Source organism: Stomoxys calcitrans, chromosome 4, assembly GCF_963082655.1.
Source record: "Stomoxys calcitrans chromosome 4, idStoCalc2.1, whole genome shotgun sequence".
Lineage (NCBI taxonomy): Eukaryota > Metazoa > Arthropoda > Insecta > Diptera > Muscidae > Stomoxys > Stomoxys calcitrans.
The window spans coordinates 161,926,198-161,948,094 of record NC_081555.1 but is presented as its reverse complement, the minus strand read 5'-3'; the positions used below and the strand labels follow the sequence as shown (position 1 = coordinate 161,948,094).

The window sequence follows — 21,897 nt, the reverse complement described above, 5'->3', positions numbered from 1 at the left end:
CAATGTCAAATTTTCTCTTTTTTGGCTCGGGCTCGCAATTTCGAAATGCTGCGTTTTGTTGTCATCGAACTTCGTCAACATCTAAGCTGTGCAAATGTTTTCCTTACTTTTCAAGAATCTATGGATGCTCTGGAATCTCTCAGAATCAATGTGGAAGATAGTCTGATACGCCTAAGGCACTCATGCGATTCCACGGTGTCCGAAGTGAATGTGGCAAAATATTTCACAATATTAACTGAAAGCTTCAGCAATCTGGTGGTTGAAGGTGAGAACGTTTCATTTCGCATAAGTGTGCAGAATATCAAGGATGTGGATAGACAACAGAATGACATTGATAAGGCACTGGAGAATCCCAAGTTTCAATTGGAAGAAGGCCAAATGGCATCATTGCACTGCAAACAATGTGACTCCAGTTTATGTGGTGGAGAGGGCTCTGCCATGAGCTACAATAAGGTTAGAGAATTTCCTTCGGGTTCAATCGATATGAGTGAGTTCTTTTGCCATCATGGACCAAATTTCGGTGATGTACTTATGCCTCGCACACAGGATATGTTCTATGGATTTCTTTTCATTATACTCAATATGGAAAATATTCGAAAATCCACCAAAGAGCGAGAGGGGCATTTGTATTGTGGACGTTGCAATAGATATTTGGGAGAAACTCAATTCGAAGGCAAAGCTGCCAAGCTGTGGACAGAATCTGTAGTAATGAAACTTAATAGTGTGTTGGATCCCTTAGAATTGTTTGACCACAAACCTCAACAGTTAATTCAAATGTTAATGCTTAAGATTATTAATGAGACATCGCTACCATCCCCGGAGCCTTTATTACGAAATTTGCATTTCACCAAAGTTCTATTGGAGGCATGCAGACCCAACAGACAACAACAATATCTTTTGGTACAGATATTGGAAAAAAATCTACCCATATTAAAGAATGACCAAGAACTGGATCATGTAACACCCAGCAAGGATGTATTCATACATTTACTGAAGGTGCATTTGGAAACACACTTTGCTTTTAAGTTACTCTATCGGCTAATTGAAGTTACCCAACCCAACGAAGAGGAAGCAGAGGAGTCGTCAACTGAACCAGCGATGCTATCATACTGGCAGCAGGACATAAATATACTTAAAATGAGAATTTCACCATTTCTTTTCCAAAGTTTGGTGGATGAGTTGAACGTGAATTCTGAACTACTTCCTGAAATGTATCGCAACAATAAAGATTCCTTTACGATGAGTTATATTTTTCAATAGAAATTACAAATAATTGTTTTTATTACGAAAATATGTTTGAAGGCAGAAGTTAAATGAATATCAAAATTTTCCATGCATATTTATGAACAAAGTTTAAAAACAAACCTCCAAAAATACACATCGGGTTTCGCGATGGATATTCTAGGCAACATATTGGCAAGAAATATCACTCAGCCCAAGGAGAGTGGCAGGTATTTTTGGAAGACGTTCAAAAGGATATAATCCATTAGAATATAAGTAATCGCTTTACGCTTTGGCCTCTCACACGTATATTTAAGAACCCTTAATGGAAGTTGACTATCACATAACATGCAAATATATTTGACAGGAGGATGTGTATTGGCAGCACCTCATCCGCTGGTAGTATAGTCATCGCTAAGACCTTAGTGCCCGAAAGTGTTCGTTCGAATTAAGCAGTCTTGGTGGGCTTTGTTGACTTTTGGGAGCATACAAACATTTTAAGTTATTTTCTTGAGATCTATGTACAAACTTTTCATAAAGCGAGATTTAAGCCAAAGTTCTCAATTTTGGGGGTCAGTTGATTTAGAGAAGTTTACTCCATTAAGTATAGCTACTATTGCATTTTCCTCCAGGCGGTTGATGAGCTGCGTCTGCTCTCATTGGAGCGACAGATCTTAAGGATCAGAAAGGATTCCAGAGACCTAACAGCTAAGGTGGTGGCATCAGACCGTAGCATGTTGTCCGCCCCACCTGCAGGAGTGGGTATTTGCCTTGGCACTTGTAGTCGAGAGTAATGTTTCAAGCGTGAGTACAACCAGTTGTCAGACTAACAAGTGAGAAAAAGACAGATAGCCCACAGGGATGCGCAGTGCGTCCTCAGTCTTTAAGTAAAGGTGGTGTTTCCGATTCAGACGCAGACAATAGCAGTGTCAAATGAGACAGTCATCGCAGCTGAATCGAGAAATGAGGTCAGCGGGATGAATGTAGAAGTTAGCTAGGATATTGCTAAGCTCACAAGGAGATCGCGAAAGGTATACGTAGCAAAACAAAAGAAACTGAAGAGTATGTATTGGCAGGGCAATTGGGTGAAAGTGCTGGGCGCCAGTAGTGGTAGAACTGACATTCCAAACCCTTCTAAGAAAACTGAAAAAGCATCATAGGCACTCAGTAGTTAAGTAAGTGCCGGTGCCACCCGGCCTGATTGCTGCGATACCGCTGATTGTCCACAACTACAATTACAGCTACTTCGTATGGAGCATTACACTATCCGCAATTAAGTTTTTCGTGATAATAATGAAAACACACAGATCGGAGCTTAAAGGTCCAGCCTGTGTGGTGCTCATAGTTATCACGTGCCGGTTGAAGATGGTCGTTGGAAAAGGTAGAGAGCTGTCCCCTTACGCTTTTGGCCAGGAGGCACAACAGAGATGAACTGACGTATGGAATCATCAATATCAGCAGTGCATCTGGTGGGGTTCCACCAGATCATCAGACCCAAGTAGAGGAACTGTTATTCATAAAATAAAAGAAACCTTCGACACCAACATACATTTTGGAGCTATGCATTGATATCAGGGGCTTTTAGCAATGTGAGGACCGACACACAAATCCAATCCTTAATGGGTGGACCGTGTCCTTAGGTCCAGAACAGATATGGGAGAAAAAGCCACAGGGCATTATTATTGCAACTTCTAGCGGAGACCACCATAACCTATTACGGATCCTCAATGGGGCATACTACAAACGGGTAGGGATCCGAATCAGCTATAAAGAAATGCCGAAAGGGTCTTGGAGATAACATATGACTGAGCTAGATCTAGGGTTTGAATGTTTATCCAGAGAAGACTGAAATATGCCTGTAGATGGCAAGACATGCAGATAAAGTGTTAGACATCCACTGCGGCTGTAAGACTTAAAACGATGAGAGAATGGATAGACGACAATAGAATGTCATACAATCGCAGAATAATCGCGACCACGGTAGAGAACCTGAAAGAAGTTTTAGATTAGGTCAAGAGGCACTGCTGACAGCGGCACAGGATTGACGGAACTCACGTATTGCGATCTGAAAGTTCATGCTGCACAGATGGATCAAAGTTAGAAGACGGAGTGGGTCTGTGGGTCTACATTAACAACCCAGAAACTGAGATCTATATCCGACTTCTTGGTCATAATACGGTCATGCTGGCAGAATTACGGCGATCACGGAATGCGTAAGGTGGTATGGTGAGGATGCTGAGTGGAAACATCTTTACGGACAGTAAACTGCCCATCAGGACTGTAACAAGCAGGACGGTACGATCACGAACAGTCTTGTAATGAAAGGAGATTACAGCCTTTTCTCGGGATTGTTTGGGGGCCGGCTCATAGCAGAGTGTGGGGGAATAAAAAAGCAGAATTTGTCGTGAGGGTTGTCGTCACTAAATTTAGTTAACTCGAAACTTTTCAGGGCGCCCCGTAAAACGCGTTGTAGTACGACGATAATTCTCTGGAGAGGTGTCAATCATGAAAAGACGAGGCTATTGGTGAAGGGAAGTAAGAAGGATCACTAGAGCTATTGGTATTATAACGGGACACATAGGACTATGGTCGAACTTATGCGGTGAGTGTAGGGCATATGAAGAAGATGAGACGTTGGAGCATTTCCTATTACATTCCTCGGCTTTCACGGATAACAGACTCCGGCATTTAGGTGGGGACCCAATATCAAACTTGTTTAATATTCGCATCCTCTTTTCTTTTTGTCATCGTAACCTATCCAATACCAGCCGGTTGTAAGTACCGGATTGATACGATGAGGTCTTCCATGGGCAAGGGCTGCCGCCTCAGTGTACAACACACTGCTACAACAACAACAACTTTCGATTAGAAGATACAAACATTTTAACTTATTTTCATCACGAAATTTTCATTTTGAGAAGAGGGAAGCATTTACAGAACTCATGGTTAACATACTCCCAATGCAACTAGGTCGTACAAACCTATTTATTACAAGCTTATAGTCATACCAAATATGGGTTTTCTATTTTATTTAGACCTTTCTATACCCTAAAAAATACACAACGCAGCCTTTAAATGTGATTCGTAATGGATTTTATTTGATTCGTTTTAGGCGTTTTGGTGGTGATATTTTCATTTTCGGAACATATAGCTTATAAACCTTAAACAACTGAAAGTATGAAGGCTTTGATTTATGAAGTTAATAGATGGTGGTGCTAAGTTTATATCGTTGCAGGTAACACAGATGATCATATAGATACTTACAGATAGAATCTAGTGAATTGACATTTAGATGTACTTTGGAGTTCGTTCTTATTTTTCAAAATCGATTCCCTTACAGCAACTGATGGCAGTTGACCAATCATTTAATCTTAAGGCCCTCTGTTCTGTAAACGAGATTATTGGGTGTTAAACAGCATTTGGAAAAATATCAAATCCCAACTAATATGATGTTGGTGTTTTTGGAATGTTTTAGCAAAAGCTTATGGAAGATATGCTGCTGGATTTACAGGAACATTGTGGAGTCTTCTTCCTGATTTCCTTCCAAGTGACAATGACTGTATATGTTTAAAAATGGTGGTGGTAGTTGGTGCTACACTCAATGAGAGAAAGAAGGAAACACAACATTAAGTTCGTTGATGGTGGATTTTTTGATTGCGGTATGTCACATGATTTGCTTTGTAGTCTATGACTTTGATTGACTTTCACCTTCATTTTCTTTTCATACATCTACTTTGCCATTTGACGCATTTGTTTTGTTTGCTCGGACATGGCAATTTCAGCTCTATCCGCTTTATTAATCATATCATCCAAACGATCCAAATGTGAAGTCATCTTTTTGTTAATATCCATTTTAGCCTGGCGTATCTTTTCTGTGGGTATAACAGGTTGACCCTCTTGATGCTTCATTTCATCCAAAGCATGCATGGCTTCATTGATATTTGAGGTATTCGCTGTGGTATTGCGTCTACTGGTGCCGGCAGAAGATGCATTGGAAGAAGAGCCAGCGGCCTCATTGGCTACATCTACGGAACCAGAACGACCAAATATATTTGAAAGACTACCAGCAGCACTCTGTTTAAAACGGAAGATTTTCTGCTGTGTCGATGAGAGTATGGTGCCCAACTCATCCAATTTGCTGTTGGTGTTTTGCATAGACTCATCCTGCTCCTCTAGGGCCTATTTGGTATAGTGGTAGCACAATATAGCAGCGTATGTTGTGTTTAAGACATTTAAAATTACCTGGGCCTCCGCTGCCAACTGCTCCTCTTGTTCCCTTAATAAACGCTCTGCACGGGCCTTTTCAAATTCCTCCTGATCGGGTTTGGCAATACCCAAGAGTTCAGCTCTCATGCATTCAAATTCATAAGTTCCTTCAGCCATTTCCGTTTCTGTGCTTAGAAGGACTCGAATAATTTGTTTTGGAAGTTTTCAGTGCGTATGGAATTGATTTTTTTTCACGTTTCGATTAACTGGAGCAAACACGTTTGATGGGCCTCTTAATTTATTTGCCTAATGTTTGAAACTGGCGCATGTGCAATGCGGACCATAACAGAAATTACACCATTTCCTAAGGTAGTGAAGTGACAAAAAGGAAAAAGAGGAATTACAGAATTTCTGCCATTTCCTTTAAAAAGTGGAACCGAAACCAGACGTCCAAAAAACTCAATATGGCAGAGTGCTTAATGGGATCCACACCAGGTTACGAATGATTCTCCCGATACTTACCTCTTTAATCACATGCAAACTCACAGTCGAACCGAATAAGAATTGTGCCCTTCTGGGGTTTATCATCGCATCAAATCAAAAAATCAGTGTATAAGAGAGCTATACCATGCTATTATTTTATTCAGTTCCACTAGGCATGCATGTTATAATAGAACATCGGCAAGCTTAGCCAGTCAACTTGAACGAACGATACATTTGGTAGTCGAATTTAAGTGGTCTTGACTAACGATTGCATATGTAAATTTACCCATTAACATTCCATTAAGGAACAGGGGCAAGCGGTGGCTAACGATTAGGGACATACAAACATTTTAAGTTATTTCCATCCCAAACTTCCCATATTTGTTAGAGGTAGTTCCATTCGAAGGTCATACTTTTCTACCATTACACTTGCACTAATTAGTGAGTAAGTGGAAACAGGGACCATAAAAACCAACGGGGCCATAAAAACCACATAAAATTTCAGATGACAATATCAAAATTCCGTCAATCCAAGACCTTTCCGCAGACATACTATCGCTCGATCTCAAATACGGTCTCAATCATTCGATCCGAAATCTCTTGCGTTCTATTCAGTTTTCCAATATGAATTTTATTAAGTCTTATATTTTATCTGTATGTCTATGGGCTAGATATCTAGAAAAGTCTCCAGTGCCAAAACAACATGTTCTCGGAAGCTGTTGCAATTTCCTTGTACTGCACTTTTTCTCCTTCGCCGTCCACCTAACTACTCATGAGTAATTAACGTAACGTGATTGGATTGGATCCGACTTACGAATCACGCGACTCATGTGTGATTAACTCGTGACACGACAACTCTCACATCACACATCACACCTCACATGCACACCGCTATACTAAATAAAATGACATTTGTTCCTTCTTCTTACATCATAACTTTATTACAAAAATCCTTAAGAAAACACCCAAAGAACACAATTTTTAGTACAGAAAGATCTTACCAAAAGAATGCAAAATTTCTCCTCAGTCGGCACATCGTTCATAGATTTGTATATAAGACTCCGTCAAGGTAATCATTTGTGGTAAAATCTCTGTGACATGCAGATCTTGCATTTCATACCATTGGCCATTGGCTTTGTGCAGCATATGGGCACGATAAGTGCCCTTATTGGGTTCTCCGTCATGTACAATATTGGCCACTAAGTTGTATTTACAATTACCGAATTTCTCACGATTCTGTATGGACAAAATATCTCCAAAATCCACATTTCTAAAAAAAAAGAAGGAAATACAATTTAGAAACACTCTACAGCTTGTCCAAACTTGCAAAACTTACTTTATGGGAAAATTCACTATAGTTGGATTCTTTTCCAGGAAGAAAGTGTTCTTGGTAAATCGCTTTATGTACAAAATTATGAAATGAGGCAATCGACTAACTTCAAATCGCTTCAAAAAATTATCCTTGTAGGTTTTATATTCCTTTTCGGTTTGACCATTGAATTTGGCCAATAGTTGATACAGATTCACCTGAGGTATAATGTTTTCTCTGAACTCATCGGTGAACAAAGGTGGAGGTGGCAAATCACATGTCAGATAAAGAAAATTTGTCGTCTCACATTTTTCTTGATACTCTTCGGTGGCCAAGAGCAAGGATTTTTGTGTATCATCCAATTCTACAGGAGGTATTTTACGTGTGAATATCTTCATCTCACCCAAAAAGGTTTTGTATATGACAGAAGAATCTGGTTTTTTATTGCCCTTTAAGGCCCTATGTAAGGTATGCAGAAACCATGATAGAAAATCTATGGGATCTCCCTGTTCGGTTATTTGAAATCTTTTGTTGGACCATAGCACCACAGCTTGCAACATTTCATGAGGCGAGACATGAGCCTTAAAGTTACGAGGATTCCATATCTTGCGCATAAGTTCACCAAAACGTTGAACCAAATTGAATATGGAATCTCCGGGAGGCCTTTTAATTTTGGCATAACGTTGTTCACGCAAAAAATAATTTCTCAGGGGACCCACATGTGAGAGGGCATGTAGCACAACATTACAATAGTCATTGGCCTTGATGTTATTCAAACCCACCACTCCAGGCAGGTAGAGAGTACCGTCTACGGTACGTGAATATTTGGGGTCCGCTTTATCGAGATTATTAATATCCGTCTGGGAGAATGTGGGATTTAGTACAAATTTAATATCATCCAGCGATGAATCTATGATTTCATAATTGTCTGGTAAGCAATAGAAACGCAATGTTTGTAAATTCAGGAAGACGTGGTGGGCTTCGGCAACTGAATGGGTGTATGCATGGGTATTGGTTCCTCTACCCTGGAAATATTTACCACACACCAGGCAGGCGTAGACATTAATGCGTGTCAGCGATATGGAACATAGCTTTTCAAAATCGAAATCTAGCAGAGGGCGGTTGATGGTATCCAGATAAGGGCATACACGATATTTGGGGTTGAAGGCAGATGGCGTCTCTAACTCTTCTGGGAAAAGAGAAAACACATTTACAAAATAAAAGTCTGTAACGGAAGGGGCAACAAAGTATACCAACCATCATCGTTGGAGACTTCCATTTTGGACTTCTTTTCAACTGGTTCGTCCTCTATAAGACAAATTTTAATTGTTTATTAAAGTTTTTGCATAAAATTTTTGTTAAATATGCCAAAATTACCATTTCCACCCATGATTAACTAAATTTAATTATTAAATTTGATAAAATGCTCTTCAAATCTTGTTTTGTTTACAATGCGTTTTTGACGTTTGCATTAATCACATATCGATAAATCCCGGATATTGTTATCGAAATCGAACCCAAGGTTTTTTATTGAGGCTTGTTTTATAGGCTCTTTACACTTGAAGATTTTTTAAGAAATTTGCGCAAGTTTAGAACTCAAAACCAATACGGCCCAATATTTCCCGACAGCTTGTCCTCCATACAGGATTCACTGAATTTTTTTTTAATATTTGGCAGTACTTGGCATTGAGGATGTCAACTTGTTCTCTTTTTACATTCATTCTTTGTTTACGTTTTCTCCTATATGATGACATTTTCAATCGTCAGATTTGACATCCTTAATGATGTTTATGGGGCCTATCCACTTTGTGTTTTGCATGTGACCTAACCTTCTATTAGTGAATCCTGTCCTCCATACAGTATTATATATTTGCTTTAGGATGTCGGTGTCGGACGTCGAAAAAATATGGGAATGTTCAGAGACATGTTTAGGACTGGGTTAGACACACGAAAGGCTCAACGCGCTCATTCTAATTTGGCCTATAGAAGGTTGTGTCGCTTGTAGAAAACAAAAAATGTGGAAAGGCCATATGCATATCGAGTATGTCAAAATGTGTTGCATAAATACTTTATATTGGGTTGCCCAAGAAGTAATTGCGGATTTTTCATATAGTCGGCGTTGACAAATTTTTTCACAGCTTGTGACTCTGTAATTGCATTCTTTCTTCTGTCAGTTATCAGCTGTTACTTTTAGCTTGCTTTAGAAAAAAGTGTAAAAAAAGTATATTTGATTAAAGTATATTTGATTCTAAGTTTTATTAAAAATGCATTTACTTTCTTTTAAAAAATCCGCAATTACTTTTTGGGCAACCCAATATATAGATCAAAAATAGTATGTCGGCTGATCGCCTGGCTTAACCTTGTTCATTGAATCCTGTTTATAGATAAAGAATTTGAACTTCCCACATTGACTTGTTGGTGGCATTTGTGAATATAGTTAAATGAGAATTATCTAAGAACATGCCGTAAGCAGAATTCTGCTCTAAATGGCATGAAGTTTGCGTCATTTACATTTTCTTAATATGCATTATTTCCTTTCTAGTGAAGGAAACTATGGCGCAATGCACGTACACAGAAAGAAAGAAAAATGTTCATGATATTAATTATTTTGACATAATATTAATGAAAAAATGTTTAAATACGTCCCAATTAAGACTTTTCATAGCATTTATGAAAACGTTTCATAAATCTTAATTCAATGAAACGTGTCATAATATCTATGACAATTAAACATATAGTTTAGGAAAATTTGTAATAACATTTATAAAAACTTTCATTACAAAAAATAACATTTTTCATAAGATTTATGAAAAATTTCATAAAATTAAAAATAATTTTTATTGTTTTCATTTTATTTATAGAAAAGAAAAATAAAACCAAAAGCTTGGATATTTAGTTAAATTTATTGAGATAAAATATAAATCTAGGTACTATGTATGGCGAAACATTAAAGGTGGTCTCATTTGTACAACAACCACAAATCATATAATGCAATCCGCCATGTTGTTATCAAGCTGATCGACGTTTTGCCAACACACACAAATAAATATGTGTGCATGTGTGTATACATGTGCGTACATGAGCAGAGAATATGCGAGAAAGAAGATAACAAAAAAGAGAATGCAAACAAAAAATCGGTAATTTTAGTACCGTCAAACCTGGCCGACTTTTAACAGCTGTTCGCGTGAGAACACCTTTTTAATCCGCCTTGATATGCATATTGTCAAGTTGTGCATTGTTGTAATGTAACACATGCATGTAAATATGCGTGTGTGTGTTTTTTTATTTTTTGTTTTGCACAAAACGAAAGAATGTGAGCAAAAATGGACAACAAACAAGAAATACTGAAAAAATGCTGAACCTCTTCCAAGTATACATTAAGTTGTTTACTTGAACTTGTCTTGGAAAATTCCCCTATCTAATTTTTTATAAATGAGTTAATTTTTATTGTATACCAACGTCGACATATTTCAATAACATAATTTTAATATTTATGTACAAATTATTAATGTTATGAAAATTTTCTTTACATTTATGAAAAATTTTTATAAAAGTAAGTACTTTTTCATAAACGATCATATTCATACATTTTCTTTCATTAAGAATTTTCATAATATTTATGATTATTCATTAATATAATGAAACTTTTCATAATATTTAACATAGTACCAGCCATAAGAGAATTACAATAAAGATACTCTAGGGAATACTAGAAACAATAGCTGTGTTCGGGAACTCAAACATTTGTGCAAATTTGCACAAATTTTTACTGGAAGTCGTTTGTTCGTACTTTATTTGCCAGCAGAAGAGAGCGCGAGAGAGTCCAAATTTTGACAGTTAGAAAATAGAGAACCTTCAAATTTCTACTGGTTTTTTTGCCAGCAGAAATTTGCAACTTTGAACAGATGTTTTGTAAAGGTCAGCTGTTGTATGAAAAGCAGCCGTTACATGAAAATACAAAAGCTAATTCCAAAATGGTTCAAAAAGGCAGAGGAAAGTAAAATATATAAATACTTTTTATTGGTAATTATTAAATTTGTTTAATTTTTATTTACTTTTAATGAAGATTCATGGCAGCAGCAAGTGTTCGGGTACAGATAAACGTATAACGTACTCACCCGTAAGAAGGCTATAAGGGGAGCCATTCGTATATCCGTGATCAATACGTTATACGTTTATCTAAGCAAAATACCTCATAAGTATCGGCAGGAAGATACCTCCAAGCAAGCAAATAAAAAAACAACCAAAACAAAAATCAGCTGTTTTTCTGCAAATTTCGCGTACTTTTGGAGTCGTTCGCGTACTTTTACTTGCAAATTTTTTGAAGAGAGTAAAATGGCTCTTGCTCTCCTGCAAATTTTTACTGGAAAATTAGCCGAACAGACCTTATAAAAATGCATATCACAATGACAACGCTGTCAAAAACATCCCTGTTGACAAATACAAGTTATTTGAATCGCAGTGTAAACGGGGTTTGGAGATTATCTCAAATCAAGTGGATTTGGGGTCTAGTGGAAAGTGGTTTAAACTAAGAAAACTATCGATGACGATCGCGGCTGATTGCTTGTACAAATTAGACAACCTTCTATTGTTGAGCAATGTTTGATCAGGTAATCATTCATTCTGTCTATATCGCGACTCAAGAAAAAGGCCTTCTGCAGGGCCTTTTGTAAATGTGGTTATACTCTGAGCATTCATGCCACTAGTGGGCGCATATGGACTACGGCCCACCACAAACTTCATCTACCAGTTCTTCTAATAGACTCAAACCATACGGACAAAAAACAAGAAAACTCGCCTGATTAGCCGCAAAAAAAAAAAAAAATGAATAATTGAACAATTATTTTTGTTGTTGTTGAATATGTGTGTATATTTATTTGTTTATTTCTGGAATAAAAATGTTTATTCTAAATACTACGATACGATACGATAAGTACATATGAATACACTTGGAATCAATAACCAACCACAAAAAAAGAATGTGTTCAGGGAGAAAAAACACAAATAGAATAATCTTTTTACGAGATAACTTTTTTACAATTACAAAAATAAGCTGATACTAATAAATGTCATTCAAACAAAGGAAACGATATTGTTCCTACTACATTTCCGTTTCCGTCATAGGCAGTGCTGCCAAGTATCTATATGTCCTTCGGTCCGTCGATTTATCGTCCATGTAATAATTAATAACGCGATTAAGTTGATTAGTGTTGAAGCATTCGATTCAAAGAACCTTTATGGATTGGAGTTACCTCAGGCAGCTAGATGAAATATTTTCAAAGATAAAACAAAAAGAAAATTAAATAATAATAATATAAAAAAAAAACATTTACAACGTCTTAATGTGTGTTTAAGAGAGTGAGTCTGTGTAACTGATTGTTCGATAGCCAAAGTGTTTAACACTCTCGATTCAAATCTTTAAACAAGCGTTTGCATGATCGCTCTGCTCTTTTGCTCACTGTTCAGTAGGGATTAACAGCTGCCAAGCCTACACGACCAGCTGATCGCGAGAATACCGGTTCAGCGTAGCTGTGACGATAACCACCTTTGGTCATATTGGCGGGCATGCCTCCTTTGCCATGCGCCGCCGATGGTATGCCTATGCCACTGCCAGGTGGCGAGGCCTTACCATTCGCTGGCGGATAATGTGCTTCAACGGAGCGTTCCGATCTGTGATGTGTTCGTTCTGGCGTATAATCACGTCTACTCACGTATTCGCGCGTATGCTCATGCATTCTCTCCTCATTCGCCGCCCTATGGTGATGATCTTTTTCACGATAACGTGTTGGCTGTTGTTCCCTATAATCGCCATTGTCTAAACGATTTCTAGAATCTCCACGTTTGCCAGAGGCCTCTCGAGGCCTACCATCACGCCCATGAACATCTACAGGTAAGACTTGAGTGGGTCTGCCACCGCCATGATCCATCCATTGCTCGCGTGATCTTTGACGCGAACGGAATTCCGGTGGGGGACTGTCGTATAGATGCTCCTCATCACTCCAATCATCGTAAACTCTTGCCGACGACTGTTCAGGTGTGTGGGAGGGTCCTCGTTGGCGCGATTTATATTCCTGTTGATCCTTATCATCTGCCAACTCGTAACGGCTGCCTGAACGTTCCATGGAACGGAATTTGTCCTTAGCATCCTTGAAACGATCCTTGTTTGAAGAGCCCACAAACTCACCTCCTCTACCTCCTCTTTCTCCTCCATGACTTGGATAGTTATTGTAATTGTACTCTAGATCATCATCGTGATGTGAGTGGGTCTTGCTGCGTTGGCTCAGTTTATTCTGCAAAGGTTCCTTGCTGCGGGGAGCACTAAGATCTGCGCTATTGTCATAGGACTTGTAGCGAATGGCAGTGGACTTCATCATCTTCTCCATACTCTCAATGTAGGGAATGCTCTCGGGTTCCCTATAGGGATTGCGCTCCTTGCTGTGTGACAGATGTTCCCTTTCGTCGCGCGAATGATGTTCTTGTTCGGGTTGGCGTTCGTGCGAACGATGTCTCATGCGGCCACCATCGCGCACATCGCGTGATTTGGCACCTGGGCGTTCGGCAGTGCGATGACTCAGCTCTGAGTGATCTGGAGAATGTGATTCGCGATGGTAGCTGTCGTATTTACCAGTGCTGGTATTTTGCTCGAATGGCAGATCTGCGGGATCGACATAGCGATGCTTGCCACCGTATCTCTGCACCTCCTCGTGGGCATAGCTTTTGGTTGGCAATGGCTTGGATTTGCTCGAGTATTCCATGTATTTCTGTTTATCGGTCAGATTCTCTTTGCGATGATAGCTCTGATGCCCAGCATTGTTGGGAGCCACCATGCCATCGTCGTAGTCGTCCACCGGTTTTGTTGGCTTGCTTTTGTAACGTTGCTCTGGGACTTCCACATGATTCAAATAGCCACCCTTGCGTTCTTCATGCACCTTGGGACGTTCCCGCATCACCTTCTCCTCCAAGCCAAACTGTTGTTCACTCTGCAAGACACGATTGATTTTCGAATCATAGTTAGTGGGACGTACTATTATTGGTTTAATCTCATCCTCTCGGCACCACGAATTGGAAGCTGGAGTCTTGGCTCTGGAGTCGCGTTCAACAATGGGAATCTTTTCATTCTTTGTGGTTGTGGTGGTGCGTGGTGTGTATGGCTTAGCGGGAAGATCTCTCAAATAACCATCGTCTCTTGGATGTACTGCATTTTTACGTGATAGATTGACATGGTGCTGAGTGATGGCGGCCGTAGTCCTTTCCACCGATATCTGAGAGGGTTTCAGGGCAATCACCGAATTGTCGGCCTCATTGCTCCAGTGTTCGTCCTCTGCAAGAGAAGCCAACAGCGAGTTAGAGTTGTTGTAAGGGGTAGGAGGGGAGAGTGAAGGAAACTTACCGCTCGAGCTGTTGATATCCTGTCTTTCGGGGCTGGGAGCCAAATCGGAGCCTATGCCAGAAGAACCTCTTGAGGAGACCTGTTTTCCCCCTCCACCACCACTTCCTATGCCACCACCCATTATATTGCTAGACATGTTCTGTGTGACATTGGGCCCTGGCCTGTCACTGCCCACAATAAGAGAATTGCGGCAACGGCGCAATTCGATGGCCGCTAGATTACCCTTTGATCTATGCACCGTATCATAGTCCCTAGGGGGCAGCAGCAATGGCGGTCCATTGCCATTGAGTTTGGCCCTCAATTCGGCTGCTAGGGAATCGAATAATTCATTGTTTTGCTGCAAAGGCAAAGGTTTGAGGCCCGAAGGAGAACGGGACATTGGCGAGTTACCATTTATGTCTTCGCTGCCTTCTGACTCTCGAGTGCTATTGCCAGTATCACTGCCCATAGAGGATAAAAGGCGCTTGGGAGGGGCTTCATGTCTGGTCCTAGAGTGTTGCTGCTGCTGTTGATGATGTATTTCTTTTTTGTGAATCATTTCGTCGTGATTGGAACTTTTGCTGGGAGGCATGCCAGGAATTATGCCCAGTCTGGGGGAAGGATTTAAAAAATCTAATTATAAGACTGCTTGAAAGACGCCTTAGTTTAGTTTACCTTGATTCCAATTCCTCAAAACGCTTTTGATTCTCGGGACGATTTATCAAAATTTGTAATTGTTGATTTAGGGCCTCGGCTGTGGTCTCCGAATCGCAACGATAGGCATGAACGTGCAATGGACACTTTGTGATTGGATTATAAAGTAGCAGGACGCATGCGACTATGTCATCGGTTTGAACCGAACTAGTTATGGCACTGTGTGGTATAAAATGCTTAGAAGAGCCCTAGGGAGGGAGAAAGCGAGAATTTGAGTTTATTTATGTGGGTTATATACAATTTTGGGGAATTCAATGTTCACCTGTATAATTTTGATTCCTTTGTGTGATACTTGTAGAGTTACTTTAATGGGTTCCTGTGACCGTGATCTATCGATCAGATACGGCAGCACGGAATTTATGACTCGATTTCCACGTAAGCCTTTGGCTTCTTCGGCTCCCAAGAACCAGACATAATAGGAAGCCTTTTGTACATCACGACGCAAACGCAGCGCCATTGTCTTCAACTACTACTCCAACTACAGTGTGTGATGAAGTGTCGTTTTTTGAAGGATGATCGAACTGTAAAAGAACCAAAAAGAAGAGAAGAATTATGAGAATATATATATTTTGGAAGACTGATAATAGTTGAGAGGGTGCTAGTTATGTAGATATGTAATGATGTTGCAATTCTAAAGTTTAGTTGAATCTTTAGTTGGACCAAGACCTGCAGAAGCTTGGTTACGAGTTTAATAAAGTACCAACGGAAAAAAAAGCCTGTCAAAGGAGGGAGCGTCATAAGACACCATCCTCAGGAAAATCAGGTTCGACCCAGACCTGCAGAAGCTCGGTAATGAGTTCACTAAGTACAAACGAGATAAATAAGCCTGACACTGTCAACTAAAGTAGCCAGTCGAGCTCTTTAAATGAGAACTATTTTTGGATATATTGCAAAATTCTACATAACCCAGGTAGATAGATACAGATTCTGCCGAAAATGCGGAATGGAGTGATACTTAGCTGAGACTTCGACAAGGCGCCAAATTTTGTGCTGTGTTAAAACAGCAAAGGCACAAACCGAACAAAAATGTCAAATTAAGATGAAATTTATTCAACTGAATATAAACCACTGTGGAATAGCTTAGGAACTTCTAGCCCAACCGAATAGAATACACAAAAAAGATATAGACCTAAACTTGACCGATTAAATATTGTATTGTGGACTTATAAAAAACTTTTCAAACAAGGTGCTTTTTGCTTTCATAGATATTAGATTTGACATAGCAATTAGATTTTCTTTTGTATCACAGCATGTGCTTGGTAAACAAGACATATATTAACACATTTTTAATTGTACGAATTAAATTGTTATTTAATAGTATCAATTGGCCATTGACCAAGATTATATTGTGTTCCCTTTCACACATATGTAATGCGAAAAAAGTGAGAATGAGTCAAATATATGTCTCGCTTCTATCATATACAGACACAAAGTGGCGTCGTAAGATAAAACAAGTAGAAAGGCAGCAAGTTCGGCCGGGCCGAACGTTGGATACCCACCACCTCGGGAATGTGTATGTAAACCCCCTTTCGCCCCAATCCGATGAAAATTGGATAATTTAAGCATCCATATAGGCCACGGACATTGAGTGGAAAGTATATGTAAAGTAAACGGACCTCGGGAAAGTATATGTAAACCCCCTTTCGTCACAATCCGATGAAAATTGGATAATTTAAGCATCCATATTGGGCACGGACATTGAGTGGTCTAATTAATATAAGTCACTGTTCAATTTTGTAGAACAAAATATTGGTCTTTTTTGCAGCTCTATCCAAATATAAACCGATCTGAACCATATAAGACACAGATGTCGAAAAGCCTAACATAAGTCACTGCGCCAAATTTCAACGAATTTGGATAATATTGGGTTGCCCAAAAAGTAATTGCAGATTTTTCACATAGTCGGCGTTGACAAATTTTTTCACAGCTTGTGACTCTGTAATTGCATTCTTTCTTCTGTCAGTTATCAGCTGTTACTTTTAGCTTGCTTTAGAAAAAAAGTGTAAAAAAAGTATATTTGATTAAAGTTCGTTCTAAGTTTTATTAAAAATGTATTTACTTTCTTTTAAAAAATCCGCAATTACTTTTTGGGCAACCCAATAAATGCGCTTTTTATAGTGCCAAGACTTTAAATCGAGAGATCGTACAATATGGCACCTATAACCAAATCTGGACCGATCTGGATAAAATTAAACAAGGATATAATAATCATCCTAATTTATTATAACTCCACTACTATATCCGTAGTAATATCTTAATAGTGGCTGGTCTCTCGATCATATTTTATTCAGGACCCGAGAACTCATACACAAGCATTATTTTCAGACAATAAATCTACTTTTAATGGGATTAGGACCTTAAATTGGAAGATCGGTCTATATGACAACTATATCTATATAGTCTGATCTGACTCATATGTGGGTCGGATGTCGGGAGGCTTAAACCAACTCACCATTTCAAACTGCGACAAAATTGGGTAATAAATAAATCTTTTATGAGCTTCAGACCCTTAATAGGTATATCGGTCTATATGACAGCTTTATCTAACTACTTTCCGATATTTACTATATTTGGGTCACATGGCGGGTGGCTTAAGACAACTCACTGATTCATATTTCAGCGAAATTTGGTAATAAATAAAGCGTTTATGTGCTTCAGACCCTTTATCGGCAGATCGGTCTATATGTCAGCTATATCTAAATATAGTCCTTTCTGAAACATATTAATGTAATATATCACTGTTTCAAATTTCAACGAAATCGGATAACAAATGAAGCTTTTATGGGCTTCAGAACCTTTATTTGGAGATCGGTCTATATGGCAGCTTTATCTAAATATAGTCCGATTTAATCCATATTTAGGACAGATGTCGGGAGTCATAAAATAGCCCAATGTTTCAAATTTCAGGGAAATCGGGTAATAAATAAAGCTTTTATGGGCTTCAGACCCTTTATCGGCAGATCGGTTTATATGGCAGCAATATCTAAATATAGTCCGATTTGAAAAATATTTGGGTCAGATACCGGGAAGCCTAAAACTACTCACAGTTTTAAATTTCAGCAAAAACTGGTAACAAATAAAACGTTTATGGCCTTCAGACCCTTTATCGGCAGATCGGTTTATATGGCAGCTACAGTCCGATCTGAACCATATTTAGGTCAGATGTCTGGAGGTTTAAAATAACCTACTATTTCAAATTTCAGCGAAATCGGATAAAAATAAAGCATTTGAGGGCATTAGACCCTTTATCGGCAGATCGGTCTATATAGCAGCTATATCCGAATATGGTCCGTTTTGGCCCGTTCAAAAACTTAACCAGCGTGCATCAAAAAGACGTATCTGTGCCAAATTTCAGCTCAATATCTCAATTTTTGAAGGCTGTAGAGTAATTACAACAGACGGACGGACAGACACACGGACATCGTTTATTCGTCTTAGAATTTTACGACGATCCGAAATATATATATATATATTGGGTTGCCCAAAAAGTAATTGCGGATTTTTCATATAGTCGGCGCTGACAATTTTTTTTCAACGGCTTGTGACTCTGTAATTGCATTCTTTCTTCTGTCAGTTATCAGCTGTTATTTTTAGCTTGCTTTAGAAAAAAAGTGTAAAAAAAGTATATTTGATTAAAGTTCATTCTAAGTTTTATTAAAAATGCATTTACTTTCTTTTAAAAAATCCGCAATTACTTTTTGGGCAACCCAATACTTTGTAAGGTCGGAAATTCTTATTTAGATGTGTTGCAAACGGAATACCTAAATGAATATACCCCCTATCCTACGGTGGTGGGTATAAAAATCCCTAATCATGGCATTTCAATTTCACCACCCTAATATATTGTATCATTTCATATGAGATATCTTTATTCATTTTACACATATGTGTGATATAACCAATACACAGGTACTTTAAAGCGTGAACCAATTCTTGGGGCTCTGCTTTATAGTGTTGGCGGTTGTAAATGTGGTTCTTTCTGTTTGTTGGTGGTGTCGTTGTCGTCGACGCCAACGTCTTCGTTGGAATATTTTTTGGTGGGCTTTAAAGGTGGTGTTTTGTTATTTTATTATTGTATAGCTCTTTTAAAAGAGAGACTCTTGAAATCAATTTGGTTAAATCTTTGCGGTTAAATGTTTAGCCTCAATTACCATTTTACACATGCGCACACTGACACTATTATTTTTAAATGCTACGTAATCAAGTTATAGGGACACATACATATATACTACATACTATATCGTTACATTTTTAACAAAAGTGTATGGATACTCGTATATGCAAAAGTACATTGACATAAGCATGACTGTTTTACTGTTAAATATGTAGGTATGTATTAACAAACATTTAAAGTTCATATCTTCACGAAGTCCATGTTAGCATTCGTGAGGGGAGAATTGACCCCCACCCACACCAAGGTTTACATTTCCTAACTGTAATAATGCCATTATGAGCGTTTTGTTTCATGGAAGCCATTTAAATATTTCCTAACGATTTTGTAGTAAAAGAACAAAAAAAGAAGCTCATTAATAGTAGCAGTAAGATTTTATACTATTAAATGTATAAAAAATTATGCGTAACCCTTATCGGCACGAGAGTGGCTGCCTCTGAAGCCTAGGATTGATATGTTTTGCCAATGGAATTTATAAGCATGAAAGTAGCACGTTTTCTGGCTAGTAAATACGTATTTTGGATTATTTTTAAAATTTTGTTGTCCCCACCCCACTGATAATGCTTTAATTAAATTTTCTTCATATCTATAGTAATGCTAGGGTAACGGTTTCTAGAAATCAGCTGATTACTCATATCCCCTACTGATGCCTTAATAAGGCAAGCATAGAGATGTTATAAGCAAACACAACGGTAGAAAGAACAATTACGGCATGGATCAGCTGCTGTTTTTGTTTATTTATTTAAAACCCGCTAATTTGTGACAGATAAGCAAGTGATTGAGTGGCGTGTGGGTGTGTGAATGTGTACTCCTAAAAAGCAAACAGTTGGTAATGACTCTTGATATAAAGAACTGGCATTCTCTTTCTCTCTTTAAAATTTGCGAAGTTATCTGTTCAATAAAATGTTAACATCGATTAAAATTAAACAAACAAATAATAATTTATTTATTATATATAGGCATAAACATTTGTGTCATTCTAAGGAACACTCCAAAACCTGCAGTAATCAAGGCATTAATTTTATATGAAAAAAAAAAACACAAAACAAACAAACAAATCAAGTTCGACTTTTCCTTTCCATTTTTTCGTAGTGTATTTTGACAGTTGTTCGGGCGAAATGCCATAGTCTCTTCGTGCTAAATGGTTCGAAATAATCAGGTATCAACAAAACAAAAAAGAAAATAAGATCCTTTGTAAAAAATTTCCGATCGTAAGCTCGTATCAAAAGAGGAACAAGCGAAAATTTGTGAAATAAAAATGATCTTCGCTCTAATAGCTGGTACTATATTCGCTTTTCGCGATATTTTTCGCCGATTACTTTTTTAGATAATAGATTTTAAAGCAAAATAACTTGCTGATTCCATTCAGTAGGATATTCCCTCATTTCTTATGGCAAAATTTTAATAAAATTGTTATTTTATCATGTTATTTGTGTAGTGTTTCAAAAAAGTAATCGCGAAAATATGAGTTTTTAAAAACAAACATAGTGCCAGCAAGATATATTCATTTGCAGGTAGTGGCAGTTGCCCAACAACAAAATGTTGAGTGCACTATCTATTGTGTGTGTTATGATTCTTAACTATAATATACACAAACCAAAACCCGCTGACAGATAGTGAAAAAATTGTACTCAGCTGTTTATGGTACACTACCTGATAATTATGTCATGAATGCCAGCCATAAGAAGGAAAAGTTATCAACATTTGTTGCTCCTATCCGCATCAATTTGGTTGTAAGCTGAATATGCAATTCAAGCGAAATTTTTGGTGGCAGCAAAGACATTTATGTCGCCACTGAAAAATACATAGTTGTGTAGAATACATAATGGTGTCGCCAGTAACGAAAATTTCGTTTAGGATATGTCAGTGCGTTTTTTATCATAAGGAAAAGTTCGCCAGTGGGTGCATACTGTGCTTTAGCTATGTTTATTTTCATGCCTACTTTGACTGCGTTTTCATTCAAGGGTTTCAATTTTGTCTTTATGTGCTAAGAGGCGTTTATCATCCGCGTAGTCGATGTCACTAAGGAAGACATTTACACCATCTTGTTCCTAATGTTCATACATTTTATATAGTTTTATATAAATGTGTAGTTCTATCGTAATTTTATAAATGGGCCAAGCGGCTTAAAATTACAAAATTGGGCAAATAAATAAAAACGTTCACATTTTCTTCTACTAGTGACATTTTCACAATTTGACATTCTCAATGTTCATGGGGCCTTTCCATTTTTTGTTTTCGTCAACCTTGAATTAGTGAACTTAGGGTTGGTATTCTATTCTGCTTTCGGAATAGTCGCGGAAATCTTTGATTGCTTCGCGAATGGGATTTGACAGTTAAGTTTTGTTTTTATTTTCTTAATACTTAGGGTTTTATTAATGTTTTTTTGCAAGTGAATAAAATTACAAAAAAAAAACGAACCAT

General features: G+C 38.1%; 4 protein-coding genes across 5 annotated transcripts in view; 1 reads left to right on the top strand and 3 right to left on the bottom strand.

Annotated features, from left to right (window-relative positions):
* The first annotated feature begins 5 nt into the window (after positions 1 to 5).
* Positions 6 to 1,263, top strand: LOC106087814 (uncharacterized). Its single transcript, XM_013252984.2, has one exon. The coding sequence runs from the start codon at positions 46 to 48 to the stop codon at positions 1,258 to 1,260; it is 1,215 nt and encodes a 404-aa protein (XP_013108438.2). The 5' UTR covers positions 6 to 45; the 3' UTR covers positions 1,261 to 1,263.
* A 3,034-nt stretch (positions 1,264 to 4,297) lies between these two features.
* Positions 4,298 to 5,748, bottom strand: LOC106087813 (uncharacterized). The gene is made up of 2 exons (XM_013252983.2): positions 5,464 to 5,748; positions 4,298 to 5,400 (listed from the first exon to the last, which is right to left on the bottom strand). The coding sequence occupies exons 1-2, from the start codon at positions 5,602 to 5,604 to the stop codon at positions 4,951 to 4,953; spliced, it is 591 nt and encodes a 196-aa protein (XP_013108437.2). The 5' UTR covers positions 5,605 to 5,748; the 3' UTR covers positions 4,298 to 4,950.
* Positions 5,749 to 6,829: 1,081 nt separating this feature from the next.
* LOC106087810 (U4/U6.U5 tri-snRNP-associated protein 2) lies at positions 6,830 to 8,609 on the bottom strand. Its single transcript, XM_059367339.1, has 3 exons — positions 8,597 to 8,609; positions 7,247 to 8,477; positions 6,830 to 7,180 (listed from the first exon to the last, which is right to left on the bottom strand). The coding sequence occupies exons 1-3, from the start codon at positions 8,607 to 8,609 to the stop codon at positions 6,934 to 6,936; spliced, it is 1,491 nt and encodes a 496-aa protein (XP_059223322.1). The 3' UTR covers positions 6,830 to 6,933.
* A 3,518-nt stretch (positions 8,610 to 12,127) lies between these two features.
* Positions 12,128 to 21,897, bottom strand: part of LOC106095381 (uncharacterized) — a 129,291-nt gene continuing 119,521 nt past the window's right edge. For both annotated transcript variants that reach the window (XM_059366616.1, XM_059366617.1), the window contains 4 exons: positions 15,565 to 15,823; positions 15,264 to 15,490; positions 14,610 to 15,199; positions 12,128 to 14,540 (listed from right to left, as the gene is read on the bottom strand). In XM_059366616.1, the coding sequence (XP_059222599.1) occupies positions 12,682 to 14,540; positions 14,610 to 15,199; positions 15,264 to 15,490; positions 15,565 to 15,759 (2,871 nt within the window). In that variant the 5' untranslated portion in view covers positions 15,760 to 15,823 and the 3' untranslated portion in view covers positions 12,128 to 12,681. The remainder of the gene's footprint in view (positions 14,541 to 14,609; positions 15,200 to 15,263; positions 15,491 to 15,564; positions 15,824 to 21,897) is intronic.